The following is a 16994-nucleotide window of genomic DNA, read 5'->3' on the forward strand; positions in this document are numbered from 1 at the left end:
TAGCGTTAAACTCCTATAAAACCTCAAAGGGCTAAAAATTAAATTCACAATTTCCCTATCAAGTTAGTTGATAGCGCAAAAATAACATCCAAATATGCATATCTTACAATCAAATACAAAGAACATTAAGTAGATATAGCTCATAGTTGGTCTCTTATCAAATGGTCTGATCGAACGTTTTAGGGCTTGTTCACATTTACTGAATTGATTGGAGCTAAACTGAATTGAGCTGAAATGAATATTTTATGAGAGAAGAAAATTAGGAGTTGAACTGAATTGGACTGAAATTAAGCTGAAATGAACTGGCCTTAGTCGATCAAGCCAATTAATATTTGTCTTTTATTTAGCTAGCTAATGTCTAGTACCGAATATAGTGTATGACAAAATGAATACCGAAGGGCTTGTTTGACATCAATTTTGGTTTTCAGTTTCCTGTTTTTTTTTTAAAACCAAAAACAGAAAACAAGAAAAAGGTGTTTCCACTTTTCTGTTGTCAGTTTTCAAAACTATCATAATTTTAATAAGTTTATATAATTTTTGATTCATTATGGGACACATATCTTATACTCTTAGAATACAAAAAATCAAAAAACAGAAAACCACAGCAATGCCAAACGAACCCGAAATTCTTAAGTAGAAAATTTTTTTTTTATAGTGAAAAATCATTTTTTTTGGGGGGGGGGGAAGAAACTACCAATTTTATTTATTTACTTGTTTTTTTAAATCAAATTATTTAAAAGGCATTAAAAAATTTCTCAAAACCCCAAAAAAAAAACAAACAATTCTCTTCTTAAGCGTAGAACTACCGAAGTTATGAAGTTATGAAACCCTATTCGTCTTTAAAAAAAAATCTCCATGGCCATGATTTCATGAAATTTCAGGCCTTTCTGTATTAATATCCTTCACCCATTAATTTCTATACTTTCTTCCTTCATTTCATCCAATTTCACATTTCTCACCTTTTTTTTTTCTCAATCAGATCTGTTCTGGGTATCTCCCAAAATATCAAACCCAATCCAAAAAAACAAGAACAGAAAACAATAATTATGATATTTTCTAAGTTGGGTCGTTCTTTTTCTCGTTCTTCTCGATCAAGGGTATTGATTTTTCTTCCTTTTCAATGATTTTTTTTTACTATTAATTTGCTCAAAATGTGGGTTTTAGAAGGGAATTGATTTTGGGATTTTTATTTTTTGGTTGTTGTTGGTTTGATTGCAGAATCTTATCAATGGATGCTACAAAGGGAGGCCAGCGATTCTTGATGAAAGTGTATTAAGAATTCCATATGTTAATTCCTCTGTAAATCGATTTGATCCTAATTTAGGGTTTCTGAGGAGTTATTTGGCTTCAATTGGAGCTCAAAATAAAGAATATTTATCTGATATTAAATATATGCTTGCAAATCCTAGACTCTGTAGGTTTTTCTCAAGCGAAGCCCCTAAGAAAAAGAGTATGTTTTTTTTTTTTTGGTTAATTTCTGAAGTTGTGATTATGTTCTAGTTTATGTAGTCAAGTTTTAATCTTGTTGTTGAATTGAATGTTTGCAGACTATGAAAACTTTTATCCTAAGGATAAGAAGGAAATACCGAAAACGGATGAGCAGAAATCCGAGTCTAAAGGTATACTCACTTTCTCTATAATGTTGCTTGTATATGAAGATAGTTGATTGGAGAAAAAGTTGTATTTAGGGGTATTGTAATGCAAGTAGAAGATAGCTAGAAACCTTGTTTGGATTACCCTCTTGTTGGCGTATCGAATAATTAACACTTTTGATTAGTTAAGTATCACTCTTGCTCGAGGTATAAATTTGGGGAGTAGCAAGTCTTCACATACAGTTGTGCTGCTTGTGCACCTGAGTTTCCGAAGCAAGGTTCAATACCTTTTGGGTTTATTAGCTTTATCATGCAAAGTTTTAGGGTTGAACTTGAGTTTCATTCTTTAGTTGTTCAGTCTTCAGATTGACTAGCTGTGAAGGTTTGGTATGTTATGAATGACAGCTAATGACTATTGCTTCTATAGCAGTATTGTATAAGATTGTGTCATTAGTGGGTTGGATGGCTCCAGCCTCTAGGTTCATATCACTTGGAATTTTGGAGTGATTAAATTAGCTTACATACCATAACATTTTGCTTAGAATGGATTACCATTTTGAAAAGAAAGATATCATTGGATGTCATGTAAAAATAGTATGCTGACTTTGCTCTTATAGGATTTTCCTAAGATGTTTGTGTTTATTCCCTGAATCAGGTTTTGTTTAACACAAATCACTATCATATGAGCTCATAATATTACTTAGTAGGTATGGAATCATTTCTGTCATATTTTTCAGGATCTCCAGGTTCCTACTATGTTAAAATCTACTTGGGACCTGAAGTAGTTTACGTTCTTGTCACTTCTTTTTATTTCTCTAGAGGTTACATTATGAGACTTATTTACATAGAGCTTTTTGATGGAGTGTCTCTTAATTTCATGTCATCCTATGTTAACTATTAAGATATATAGAATCCAGGGGTTGGGATATTATACACTTTTGGAAACTTGAGTTTAGGCAAAGGTGCGTAGCAGATTTCATCTACTTTCAGTTTGTTGGCAGTCCATCTTAGGTTTTTCCGACTATATTGTATACCATCTGGTTCCTGTGAAAGCAGTTACAATGGATGTTTTATCCCCGACCTATATGAACTGAATCATTGAGCTGAATGAAAGATCAGATGGTAATAATCTGGCTCCTGTTATGGATGTGGATGAGTTGATTACTTGGTGCTGTCTTAGATAGGCTGATCTAATAAATGGAAACCTTGTAGATAATCTTGTATGTATAAAGGGGACAGTAATCTTAAGATTGAAACATTAGACTTAAGGAACTATGACCATTCCGGCTGAAGATTATGATTTATAATCAATAACCATTGTGACTGCTGATTTTACTCTTATCTGTTGTCTCAATCCACAAAATTTTAGTGTTTGCAACTCGCAGGCAGTGAAGTGGAGTTGATTAAGGCTATGGTGATGATGGTTTTTGTTTGCTTGTAGGCTCATAGGATTAAAATTATGTAGCTTTCTAGGTATATTGGCTCCATAAAATTTTAGGCAGGGTTTTGATTGCCCGGGTTGACTGGTGGAGGTGATGTGTCAAAGTAGAAACAATGGGAAGTTGTAATAGGATAAGATAGTAGCTAGATGAGTTTTAATTGACCCAGTGTTCTATTGGGATAGGAAAACCAAGTTGTGATACCATGTTAGATTCCAGGAAAGCTCCTCAAATTGGACTGCGTACCATTGATCAATATATATAGCGTTTACTAGACTAGTCCTAATCACGTTAGGAAACCTAGTGCAATAATGATACAAAATACATCCTAAATCTGCGACAAATATTATCATAATATAATATCTATCAATCACCAATCCATTCTAATTTGAATTCTTTGTTACTTCATATTTTTAGAGGAATCAAACTCAAACACCGATGATCAAGGAAATTTTCAAGAAGCATTTATGAAGCAGTTTCAGAATTTGCTCACTCCTCTTTTGATGCTCGGGCTTCTCCTCTCAACATTCTCTTTTGGTCCTGGTGAGCAGCAGCAGGTAAGAAATATCATTGACTTTGTTTTCTCAGTATCTTGCATATGACCCAGATAAATTCTGACACGTCGCTATCTGTGTATAGATTTTAAACTTATAATCTTCAACCCCAAGCAAATTCATTTTAGACCCTTTTGTGCGATACCATGGCCAGAATATCATCTTTAATCCTTTTTTAAACCTGTATTGCTTGGCCATTTAGGCAATTAGTAGGACTACATGTCAGAAAAACATTAATGTTTTGTTAGTGCTTAAACTATCATAGTGTTCATTTGGTAAAAATGGAACTATTGTCAGACTATGTAGTATTGCATTTCTTTTCATCCTAAAAACTTACATATATGTACAAACTGTTGTTGTTGAAAGGTGACAGTTTGCTAGAATAGTGTATGGTGTACTCTTGCAAGAGTTGCAACTTTGTAGAGTATTTCTGTCAATGTTATAGTTGCTATACACCTGGATTTGGCTTATGAAGATGTGGGGAACTGAAAGGCGCAAATATTAGTCATTGACTTGTTTGGGAGTAGAGGGGATTTCAAGTTACATTTTCAGAGTGCTCTTTGATGTAGTTTCCGGAATCGACTTTCTGCTTGATCTATCTTTTGTGGTTTCCTTTTTTTTATTCATTGTTTATTTATTTATTATCCCTGATCAATTTGATGTGAGCACTGATCTCTTTCAGCACCAATTCTTGTACAGACTACAGAGTGTTAATTCAGTGTGCTTAGGATATTTTTCAGTCATTTTGAGTGTTTCTTCTGCTCTATCTCTATATAGAACCTTTTACATGTCACAATATCTTGAAGAAAGCGTTAGTTTTGCCAATATCCTAACTGCTGATTTTATGATATTGTTTATTTTGTATTACTTAATACAATGTATTTCATGCTGCTTAATTGTCCTGTTATGTGCTTATTGCTGAGACTGGTTGTTTTAAATTTTGCTATTTAATGGACGGCTTTTCACCTGATTTATGTTATATTGTTATGTCCCCACCAATGTTTTTAAACTTATTTTTTGTGTTTAATTGTATTTTTAGCCCACCAATGTTTTGTTAACTGTATTGTTTTCCTTTGCTAAAGTTTTCTCAAACCTGTATGTTTTCAACGTGAACGTTTTAACCACTCTTTTAAAACTTTATTGAATTTTATTCTTGATTCTCTTTTAAAACTCCCTTACTAGTTTTAAAATGCTCTTACGTTTGCTCACTTTTTTTTTGGTAGAAAGTTAACTCACTTTACTCTCCTTTTTTCAAACTCTTTTAAATGAAGTTTTGTTATGTCTGTTTCTTTATATCGTATGATTCTTTACGACGTTTCATGTTAGCCAACCCCAAATCATTTTGGGACCAATGCTTTGTTGTTGCTGTTATTATGTCCCCACCTCTGTGTATGCTTTTATTAAGTAATGTATACTCTCAGTTTACTTTTGTGTGATGGTAATACTGGTTTATTTCTTGCAGATTAGTTTCCAAGAATTTAAAAATAAGGTTCTGGAACCTGGTCTAGTTGATCATATAGTTGTCACCAATAAATCAGTCGCTAAAGTTTATGTGAGGAGCTCACCACGGAATCTGACAAGCAATGATGAAGTACAAGGGCCTACCAGTAGTTCACCTTCAAAAGGTCAGTCAGGCCAGTACAAGTACTATTTCACCATTGGAAGTGTTGAAAACTTTGAAGAAAAGTTGGAGGAAGCCCAGGAGGCCTTGGGGATTGATCCCCATGATTATGTGCCTGTTACGTATACGAATGAAATGGTCTGGTATCAGGAATTGATGAGATTTGCACCTACACTTTTAATTCTCGGATCACTTTTATTCATGGGTAGGAGGATGCAAGGCGGACTAGGTGTTGGTGGCACTGGTGGAAGAGGAGCTCGTGGAATTTTTAATATTGGAAAAGCCCAAATTACAAAAGTGGATAAAAATGCCAAGAATAAGGTTAGATTCTTATTTTTATTTTTTAAATTTGAATTTGGATGTATGATTGTTAATTATATGAACACTATCCCAATTCCCAACTGATGGGGAAGCTGCAAGGCCTGTGACTGTTGAAGTTTTTAATTCTACATTTTGGCATTTTTTTTCAACGCTTACAAATTACTAGCCATTGTTCAGGTGTACTTCAAGGATGTGGCTGGTTGTGATGAGGCAAAGCAAGAAATCATGGAGTTTGTGCACTTCCTTCAGAATCCGAAGAAGTATGAAGATTTGGGTGCAAAAATTCCTAAAGGTGCTCTCTTGGTTGGCCCACCAGGGACAGGAAAGACACTTCTAGCTAAGGCAACTGCTGGGGAATCTGGTGTGCCCTTTCTTTCCATATCTGGCTCTGATTTCATGGAGATGTTTGTTGGTGTTGGACCATCCAGGGTAAGAAACCTATTCCAGGAAGCAAGACAATGTGCACCTAGTATTATTTTCATTGATGAGATTGATGCTATTGGCCGGGCTAGAGGACGTGGAGGGTTTTCTGGTTCTAATGATGAGCGAGAAAGCACTCTCAATCAGCTGCTTGTTGAGATGGATGGTTTTGGTACTACCACTGGAGTGGTGGTTCTTGCTGGAACAAATAGGCCAGATATATTGGATAAAGCTTTGTTGAGACCTGGTCGGTTTGATCGCCAGATCTCCATTGACAAACCTGATATCAAAGGCCGGGAACAAATCTTTCAGATTTACTTGCAAAAGGTTAAGCTTGATCATGAACCTTCATACTACTCACAAAGGCTTGCAGCACTTACTCCTGGCTTTGCTGGAGCAGACATAGCAAATGTCGTTAATGAAGCTGCATTGATTGCTGCAAGGAACGAGAAGACAGTGGTTACTATGGATCATTTTGAATCAGCTATAGATAGAGTTATTGGTGGCCTAGAGAAGAAAAACAGGGTAAAGTTTGAGTTTATCTGAATTGCAGCTTTGCTCACTTCAGAAGAGAGGGAATCCCTAATCTATATTTTTTGGGCTGTGCAGGTAATAAGCAAGCTTGAACGACGGACTGTTGCTTACCATGAATCAGGTCATGCTGTTGCCGGGTGGTTCCTAGAACATGCAGAGCCGTTGTTGAAAGTCACAATAGTTCCCCGTGGAACAGCTGCTTTAGGATTTGCACAATATGTTCCAAATGAAAATCTTCTTATGACCAAAGAGCAGCTTTTTGACATGACATGCATGACCCTGGGTGGCCGAGCAGCTGAACAGGTACTTGGTCCTCTTTCCCTTGTGCTAAATTACATTTAGTACAATTATACTTCCTGTATCTGGAATTCATTGTCACATTGTCCCTACCTAGGTACCCCTTATATGATAGATTTTGGCAGATTTAATTGAATTACGGAGTATTTTTGAAATGCGTTGTCTTTGTGGCTATAATTTAAAATACTGTATTAGGAAAGCTGCCAACTATTTCTAAACTACAATAGTACTTGAGTTTTTATATGTGACTATCAATTCCTATCAAAGGGTGAAAGGGGTTTACGATGATAGCTGAACTTGATATAAATCTCCTAGTTACGAGGAAATGAGCTAATGTGGTATGAAATCGTTTTGCTTGGCATATGACATGAATTTTTATAATTCTGGTTTGTTAGGTTCTGATTGGTAAAATATCAACGGGAGCTCAGAATGACTTGGAAAAGGTGACCAAAATGACATACGCCCAAGTTGCAGTCTATGGTTTCAGTGACAAAGTGGGTCTTCTCTCCTTCCCCCAAAAGGAGGATGGCTTTGAAATGTCAAAGCCCTACAGTAACAAGACTGGTGCAATCATCGATGAAGAGGTCAGAGAGTGGGTATCCAAGGCATACAAGCGGACTGTTGAACTGATCGAGGAGCACAGGGAATCTGTTGCAAAAATTGCTGAAATGTTGCTTGAAAAAGAAGTCCTCCATCAAGAGGACTTGCTTAAAGTTTTAGGGGAACGTCCTTTCAAGTCCGCGGAGCTCACAAACTATGATAGGTTCAAACAAGGTTTCCTGGACGAAAGTGACAAAACTAGCCAGGAAACAGAGAAATGGACGCCAGAGGATGAGGGATCGTCGCCTCTTATACCAGATGTGGTGCCCACATAGTAGTTAGAAACGCTTTCTTTGGTGTTGTATATGGGTTATGTTTCTCTTGTTCGTTAAAAAGGTGCATAATGAAATTTTTTGCATTGTACACTGAGATATCTTATTTCTTCAATGAGATAAATTTGGTGTTTGCTGCTGACCTTCTCCACCGTTCTTGCTTTCTTCATGTTTTCGGATAGAAAAGAAATTCTATGGCGAAGAAATAATGGTTGCCCTGACTGTGTAGATCACTGTCTTTGATTGTGCATCTTATAGGGGCGTGAGATGCATATCTTTGCGCTTGGAATTTCTTAGCTCTAATAAAATGAAATGAATCATTGAATACTCATTGTATTGTACATGTTTTGTTTCTGGGTTTCCAATGCAATTGCGAGGAAAAAAAAAAACCACAGGTTTTGGCATTTTGTCAAGTTTTATTGACAAGGAAGATCATCAGTATCATTGATGGACGAGGGTTAACAACAATTCCTTGATTTATTATAAAGTCACTTTTTATTTCCGAATGTTCTTTGTTAACCGTCAAACAAAGTCCATCTGAGTTTTTCAGAAAATAGTAGTCTACTTTTGTGAACTCTGTTGCAAGAATTATACTTTAATTTCATTCAAGAAATCAATTCTAATATTCTTGAATACAAACAAACGTGAATAAGAAATTATTGTTTCTAGATAAAACGTACTGATGAATTTAACAAGAACTAGACATTGTAAAAAGTCGGGAATCAAATCTAATATTCTTATAACACTACCTAAAATTCGTTTTATATTATGTTTTAATGTTAACTTTATACTTTGACAATTAAATACACCGTCCAAACCTCCCATGTGAATTCCCATTCTATACAATTTGATTTATCATTTCTTCATAATAAAAAACTTAAATAAAATTCACCAATCTATCTATACTTAGTTATTAGTATTTAAAAACACAAACCATCATGCCACATGTAATTAAAATTTATTTTTCACCAACGCCACATGTCACCTCCCTTTATTAATTAATCCCCTTTCTCATTATTTTAAAAAAGAACTAGTTTTAATTCAATACATGTATGAATGTTCCCTTCAAAAAAAAAAAAAAAATACATACATGAATGTTATCTGATTTATTTTCCCCCAACTTAATATCTCTACAATTACATTCAACTAGAGTGTACCTGTGCAAAATGCACGAAATATATAAGAAAAAATATATTTAAAATATGAAAAGTTGATCTTGATGTTATAACTTATACTTGAGCTGCAATGGTCGGTTTTGGACTGGTCGACTCTGTTGAACCCTGTTTATCTTTGCTCTAGTGAGTATTAATAATCGTATTAACAATGTGCTGACACTTGTTCTGTCGTGCTGACACCTGCTCTGCATATGATATTCCCTGCTTTGCTTAGAAACTCAAAAAACAGGGTCTTACTCTTTTATGTCGGTGGCAACGTAATGTAGCTAGATATTATGGGGTTTACTTTGTCAAATTTATAGAGGTTACCCGTTTAGTGTTATAGGGGTTACTCGGGTAGTGTCATATTGGTTAGTGCATGTCTTGCTCTAAGAGTTATATACTTTAATCTGTTGCAAATAGTTATTCGGCGAGGCCAGTTGCGTAATTACATGTACTTTTTTTTTTTTTTTTTTTTTTATGATAAGAGAAGTGGAAATTGTTTAGAGAGGGTAGTGCCTAAAAAAATGCATATAATTGAAGGGTTGGGGATTTAGAGTACTATAGTGAATTGTTGATAAAGGAACTGTATATTCGTGCTAATACATGACATATATTATACTATGTACCAAAAACATACTCGTAAAACAAAGTGAAATGTTAGTACATATTGTTTTTAAAAAAGTGAAATGTTGGGGATTTTGAGTGTTATAGTGAATTGTTGATAAAGGAACTGGATACTTGTGCTAATGCATGTCATATATTATACTACGTACCAAAAAAAAAAACATAAAGTTAAATGTTAGTAGTAGTTTCTTGAAAAAAAACAAAAAGGAAATATTGGATGGGTAATTATTGTTTTTTTTTAAAAAAAAAACAATAAAAAATAAATAAAAATAAAGTTGTTGGATAGGTAGTTATTTTTATTAGAAAAAAAAACCCTTAAATGCATGAGAGTTGAGCATTTGGGTTTTGGAGGATTTGGTGAAAAGTGTCTCTACAATTAGGAAAACTAGTATGTGCCCGTGCTAATGCACGGGATATAACTAATAATAAAATTACATGTAACTTTTAGGTGAAAAAAATTAGTTGACATCAAATTAAACCCCGTAAGCCAAATAATAATAATAATAATAATAATAATAAGAAGAAGAAGAAGAAGAAGAAGGGGGATTTTTCTTTGTGGATGGCCACACCGTGTGGTAGGGGTACTTGAGTTACTCGGTCATGGGTTACTCGAGTTACTCCTGACCGAATAACCCCTAACCGAACCCCTAATTGAGTAACTCGAGTAACCCCTCAAGTAACCCCAGAGACCCAGACTGAGTAATCTCTGAAGTAACCCCTGACTGAGTAACCCTCAAGTAACCCCTGACCGAGTAACTCGAGTAACCCTGACAGAGTAACTCAAGTAACACCGAATTGAATAACTCGAGTGACCCCTGACCGAGTAACTCGAGTAACCTCTGACCGAGTAACTTAAGTAACCCCTGGCCGAGTAACTCGAGTAACATCTGACCGAGTAACTTACGTAATCTCTGACCGAGTAACTCGAGTTACCTCTGACCGAGTAACTCAAGTAACCACTGACCGAGTAACCCCTCAAGTAACCCCTAACCTAACCCCTCAAGTAATCCATAACCAAGTAACTCAGGTAACCCCTGACCAAGTAACTCGTGTAACCCCTGCCACATATAAAAGTTGTCTAATAAGAAATTTTTCTAGTGTATAGATTTTAAGAAACATTATTACAATAATAGTCTTGAAATCTATACATATGATCATATAAAGCGACCAAAGATTGGAGACATATGATCATATGCATATACTATATTGATTTGGTACTTTGTATATCATAAGACATAAGCATAAAAATAAATAGTATTTCCTACTCTGTTAATCCAAGTGCTCAAGTGCAATAGTACTTATTGATAATATAAACACAATCTTAGTTAAAATGAATTAATATCATAAGCATAGATGGACAAATTAAACAGTATTTCCTACTCTGTTGATCTAAGTGCAAGATTACTTTTTTTGACAAATATAAACACAATCTTAGTTAAAATGATTAAAACAAAAGGACAATTAGCATCCTAAACACATAACAAATCAGCCACTTTAAATATGAATTTTACTTTTTAAATTACTAATAAGAATGTAGGAAGCCATAATTATTACATTTACATGAATAAGTATCGACTATAAATAAATCTATCATACAATAATAATGACCCCCCCCCCCCCCCCCAAAAAAAAAAAAAAAATAAAATTCAATTGTTAGTTGGTTTGACCAGGATGATTAAATCTTCAAATCCCCTTCTATACTTCTTAAGCTTATGTTGTTGACATGCCTTTTGTAGTTGTCATGCTTCCCTGCCAGTGATAGCTAAAACAAAATCAATCACAAACTAATAGAGTACAAATTAACAAAATTCAATTACATATACACTACGACATACTTCGTATCCAAAGTATAACATCATATGAATATATGATTAACAAAAGTATTGTTTGATAAAGCACATACGTGTATTGCATGCTTAATTAGCATGTGCATACTAATAGTCTAATACCTTGCTTGCTTGCTATACTCTAAACGGAATAAAATCGAAGAAAAAAAAAGCATTTGATTAAAATGACCAACAAACATTTAACACTAAATTATAGATCCAAAATAACAGATGTCACATGTTTATAATGATTGTGTAATCTCAAAATTCTCAATATGCTTTTTGTACAATCCTCAATCTTCCCCTAATATACCGATTTATATGTAACCTAGCAAGACTAAAATTGTAGATACAACCCTACGTAGTACTTGTAGTATTGTAACTCATGTGTCTCTCAAACTTTCACATCCAATATCTCATGAAAGAGAACAAAACCACCATATATACTTCTCACAAAAATACTACTATACAAACTCACTAATTTTAAACATAAGAAAATTTAGTAGAGAAAACCCCGTCATACTTCTCGCGGACACTACAAACCCACTAATTTTAAATAAAAAAAAAATCAATGTAATTATTGTTTTTGTAAATTGAGTGTAAAATTGGAATAGCAATATATGTACTCAAAATAACATACCAATTATTCACTAACTTTATTATACAAAGTCCAATTATTCAAAATAACTTGCTTTCTTCAATTTCAAGTGCCCACAAATTAAACATAATCAAAGACGTAAAAATTGCATTACATACCAATTTTCTGATGCCGGCAAATTTGCCGATCACTTTCTATTCGACTTCGGGTTTTTGATTGGGCCTACAATTCGAGAAAACACTAATTAAATTAGGAAAAAAAAAAAAACAATGTTACTCTTTCTCTGTCATGGAGTATAATATTTTTTTTTCCTAATCTTTCGTACCCAATTATAACAGTGGGTGGCTGCATAGAGTATATATGGAAAGAATTAAAATTTATGACCATAAGAAAGATAATTATCATGTGCAAAAGGAATGCATTAGCAAATCAAAATCATAGTTGAACAAAGAATTTGAAAAGAAGAGATAAAATTCTATTGCAGTGTGATTAAAATAATTTCATGTTGCAAGTAATCTTACCAAGCAAAATAACGTACAATACATATTATTGGAGATGTGGGAGTGTAGGAGTTTAAGAGAGTATGGGATGATGATTGAGGAAGAATAAACTGTAAGTGTATATTGATTTAGTAGTTTCTTTAAGAAATTTAAAAATTGTGTTGTTAGATAAAAAGGAGGGAGTAGTTATTTAGGAGGGAGTGAATGAGAGGGCAAGGTTGGGGTTTTGAACAGCTGTGGTTTAAAGTTAGGAAAAACGACTCTACAATTATAATATAGATTTGCAAATTGCAGCCATTTAAAGTTCGTATTTTGCAAATTGCAGCCATTTAAATTTTATTTTGCAAATTGCAGCCCAAAAGTTTGTATAAATTGTAAATTGCAGCCCGATTTAATTTTTTCATCGGTTCACATGTTGAAAAATCTTCGGCTAAGGTTTTAGGGGTCATTTTAGTCCTTAGGGACCCGAATTGAGCTCGGAATTAGCAAAAAAATAACGTAAGTATCTTGTTTTGCGTAACAAAAATGTACCGATTTGTGGGAAACTGTAAATATGAGACACTTACGTTATTTTTTTTGCTGATTCCGAGCTCAATTCGGGTCCCTAAGGGCTAAAATGACCCCTAAAACCTTAACCGAAGATTTTTCAACATGTAAACCGATGAAAAAATTGAATCGGGCTGCAATTTACAATGTTTACGAACTTTTGAGCTGCAATTTGCAAAAAAAAAATTTAAATGGCTGCAATTTGCAAAATACGAACTTTAAATGACTGCAATTTGTAAATTTCCTACAATTATAATATAGATTATCACCCCTTCTTCTTCTTTATAAACTATTCATTTTCCAATTAAAACATATTATAAAACAAAAGTTACTATTGTACCCCTTATAAACATCCTGTGTGAGAAGGCTAGTTTTTAATTAATAAACTCATCCATGCAGGAGTTCTGAAAAATTGAATAAAATCTCAACCATACATAGTACAACGTGTAAGGCACCCATTCTTTGACTATGACACATGTAACTAACCCATTTGATAATTTCTCTTTTATTTTTTCAGTATTGATTGATACCCAAATTAAAATAAAATAAAATAATTAAAAAAGGAGGGAACAAAAATTTATATCCATGAAACTTTTCTTACGTTTAACGGCTAAACCCCAATTTTTCCTATTTCTCTGATTTTCTCTATTTAAATTTTAAACCCTTTATTTTCAAGGCATTTAATTTCTGCCTTCCTTCTTTTATCATCTCAAGTTTCTCTCTCTTCTTCCTTGCTTTTTCATTGCCGACATTTCAGATCTGGTATGTACTCTACCTTTTAATTCTTTGAATTAATTCCCTGTATTTATTTTTCGTTTTGTTAATTTTTTTTGATTTATTATTGTCAAATTGCTATGAAAATCAATGATGTTGGTTTCGAATTATATTATGTTTGGGAATATGGGTTTTTTTTGGTTTTCTTTTTAATAGTTATTTGATAAAAATATGAATTTGCTTTTTTATTAATGTACTACGTATGTTTGATCTAGGAAAGTTTTGTTATTGGCACTTCTTTTTGTGCGTTTAAAGTTTTTTATTGCATTTTTATTCTTACAAAACCTAGAGTATACTATACAACGTGTTTAATTACCCTAAATCATACGGGAAAATGTCAGTATCGCGTGTGGTGACATCTTATACAGTATTATTTGAATACGATACACTTCTCGTATACAAAACCTATTGTTTACAAAGTTATGTTTTTCCGAAGATCGTTTAAAGAAAATGTTTTGCTGCCATTTTGTGTAATTGTGTGGATTTTTTTATGAGAAAATACACTATTTTTCTTGGGGAATGATTGTTGATTCTGTATAAATTTTGGTTTGAATGCAGATATTAATTAAAAATGGAATTCGAATTAGAGCACAGAAACCAGCCTGCCAAATATGATTGTCTTTTATTTGGTAGATCATTTTTCTTTTAATCTTTTAATTTGATTTTCACTTAAATAAGACTGAAAACTTAAATACTGTTTGATATTCAGATCTTGATGATACCCTTTATCCCCTAAGTTCTGGAATTGCTGGTCATTGTTCCAAAAATATCCAAGGTACTTTATTCTTGAATTATCTTTCTAATTTTTGGTTTCCCTTTTTTTTTTTTTTTTTTTTTTTTTTTGTAAGTATTGAATTTTTTTTTTTTTTTGAAAAGCAAAAATATTTCATTAATTAAAAGTCATACGACATCTACAATAGAGATTCGACGTTAACAAATACATTAGATATTGAATCAAATAGAATTTTCCTTCATAAAAACTACGATCGTCGAGTAGATCTTGCACTACGGAGCATCTCCCGCTTATATCGCTGAGAATTACAGCCTTGTTGAAGAGACAATCTAACGATCCTTTGTAGCCGTGAGGATGATTTCCTTCTGATTCATCTGTTCGTATTCGAAAACTTGATAACTTTTTCACCAACGAAATAATTTCACGACAATCCATTAGATCTGCTACCATGGATTCAAAACTAAGAAATTTCTCCCTCGAAAAGAGGAGATAAATCTTGTCTTTCGAAGGAGGTCGAAAAACCCTTGTCTTTCGAACTTGTCTTTCGAAGAAGATCGGAAACCCTTTCTTTCGAGGGAGAAAAGTTCCTCCCAAAAGGAGGAAGTATTATTATAAACCTAAAAAAAACAATAAAGAAACAAGGATTGGGGCTTTCCACCGATTAAAATCGATGTAAGCCCCTTCAAAATTCAACAATAGAGGCTAGGGTTTTGGAGAGTGAAAGAAGGAGAGAGAAAGGATGAATTACTAGGGATTTAATTAATGTAGCTTATAATTAATCTTATTGATAATATTTTCAGATTATATGATTCATCAGCTTGGGATAGAAGAGAGTAAAGTTCCTGACATGTGCTATGTTCTGTACAAGTATTATGGAACTACAATGGCTGGTCTTAGGGTATGATTTCAATCTGCCTTTTGAACTTCTTGTTGGTTGTCAAAATTTTTTTTTAGTATTTTCGGGAAACTTGTATAATGATCACGTTAATTTGAAACTTTTCTTGTCATTCAGGCAGTCGGGTATAACTTTGACTATGATCACTACCACAGGTATAACTTTACTTTTTTACTATCATTGTAATAGATAGCATTGTTTTAGACTGTTTTTCAGAAACAGATTGATTATCTGAAACAGAATATCAGTCTGATTCAATTTTTTGGTTTGCAGTTTGGTTCATGGAAAGTTACCTTATGATTTGCTGAAACCTGATCCAGTTTTGAGGAATCTGTTACTCAGTCTCCCTATTCGCAAACTGGTAATTTCCTTTGTTTATCTAATGAGCTTCAGAATTAGGAATATGAAGTGTTTACATAGCTGTTTAGATGTATTAACTATGGTGGCGTGGTGTGCACAGATTCTCACTAATTCTGATGAGCGTCATGCTGCGGAGGTTCTACGTAGGCTTGGTTTAGAGGATTGTTTCGAAAAGATTATCTGTTTTGAGACACTTAATCCTACTGACAAGGGTAAAGTGCCTGTGGCTGTGAGTGCAGTTGAAGAGAATTCTCCTGTTGTTGGAGATTCAGACCTGCAGAGCTCGGTATCCAACCCTGAAATTTTCGATATCTTAGAATATCAGCCTAGTTCTGGTGTAACTCTTCCACCAACACCAGTTGTCTGTAAGCCCTTTGAAACAGCATTTGAACAATCCTTTAAGATAGCAGAAATTGACCCTCAAAGAACAGTAAGTTTGTACTTTCATCTGGTGTTCGATCTTATAGTCTTATTTGTTGTGTAGAGTTGTTATTTGCATGGATTAACATACTGATATTGTTGCTTGTATCACAGCTGTTCTTTGATGACAGTGTTCGCAATATTAGTGCTGGTAAAAATTTGGGTCTTCATACTGTTTTGGTAAGCTTGATTTTTCATCTGAATTTGGCAAATGTGATGAAGCTAATGCTTGTTTGATGTTAGCTAATTTCTTTTCGCTCTTTTCAAACGCAGGTTGGAAAATCTGAAAAATCTGTAGGCGCAGATTATGCCTTAGAAAGTATACACAACATCAAAGAGGCATTCCCAGAGCTGTTAGTAGCTGAAGATAGATTGGAGAATGTTAGTTATCCAAAGAAGATTGCAGTGGAGGCTTAATTTAACTTTTAGAATTTAAGATGAACTAGGTTATCTCCTTCGTTTCTGATTTTACTAACTGCAATGTCTTATCATATAACTACAAAGAATATAATTATGTGGAGGTAGAGTAGCCTTTGAAATTGGTGTCAATATAAACCTACTATTGCCTTTTGGCTCAATGTATTCATTGTTATTATAATGAAAGTTCTCTCATATTGTATCTCATTCTATGTTGTAGCTCTTCTTATTTGATCTGCACATCAATGGTTTAAGTCATGTGTAGAAATGTAGCATCACTTCACTTTCAAATTCTCAAGAGTTTAGCAACTTACATTGCAAATTTCCATTCTACAAAGTATATGTTGGTAAGGTCGAAGTTGCACATCATTTGTGCTTCGTATAAAAGTCTCAACGAAAATTGGCTCACGGTTAGACCATCATACACAGACGATAAAGATTGACGATAGCGACTGACATTTTTAGTGGTAGGAAACATTTTACTGCGACCACGA

General features: G+C 33.8%; 2 protein-coding genes across 3 annotated transcripts; both read left to right on the top strand.

Annotated features, from left to right (window-relative positions):
• Positions 1–1046: 1046 nt before the first annotated feature.
• Positions 1047–7801, top strand: LOC110684028 (ATP-dependent zinc metalloprotease FTSH 10, mitochondrial-like). The gene is made up of 8 exons (XM_021860419.1): positions 1047–1097; positions 1219–1450; positions 1548–1619; positions 3449–3588; positions 5048–5527; positions 5705–6472; positions 6557–6784; positions 7174–7801. Exons 1-8 carry the CDS (start codon positions 1047–1049, stop codon positions 7651–7653), a joined length of 2451 nt encoding a protein of 816 aa, XP_021716111.1. The 3' UTR covers positions 7654–7801.
• Positions 7802–13474: 5673 nt separating this feature from the next.
• Positions 13475–16707, top strand: LOC110684030. Of its 2 annotated transcripts, XM_021860422.1 has the most exons (9): positions 13475–13663; positions 14234–14304; positions 14385–14450; positions 15209–15306; positions 15421–15458; positions 15577–15664; positions 15764–16093; positions 16198–16263; positions 16357–16707. In XM_021860422.1, exons 2-9 carry the CDS (start codon positions 14247–14249, stop codon positions 16498–16500), a joined length of 888 nt encoding a protein of 295 aa, XP_021716114.1. In that variant the 5' UTR covers positions 13475–13663; positions 14234–14246; the 3' UTR covers positions 16501–16707. The 2 variants fall into 2 exon arrangements, with proteins under 2 accessions (XP_021716114.1, XP_021716115.1); XM_021860423.1 differs by lacking the exon at positions 14234–14304 and having other exon boundaries at positions 13476–13663.
• The last annotated feature ends 287 nt before the right edge of the window (positions 16708–16994 follow it).

The sequence above is a fragment of the Chenopodium quinoa genome, unplaced genomic scaffold (genome assembly GCF_001683475.1).
Source record: "Chenopodium quinoa cultivar QQ74 unplaced genomic scaffold, ASM168347v1, whole genome shotgun sequence".
Lineage (NCBI taxonomy): Eukaryota > Viridiplantae > Streptophyta > Magnoliopsida > Caryophyllales > Amaranthaceae > Chenopodium > Chenopodium quinoa.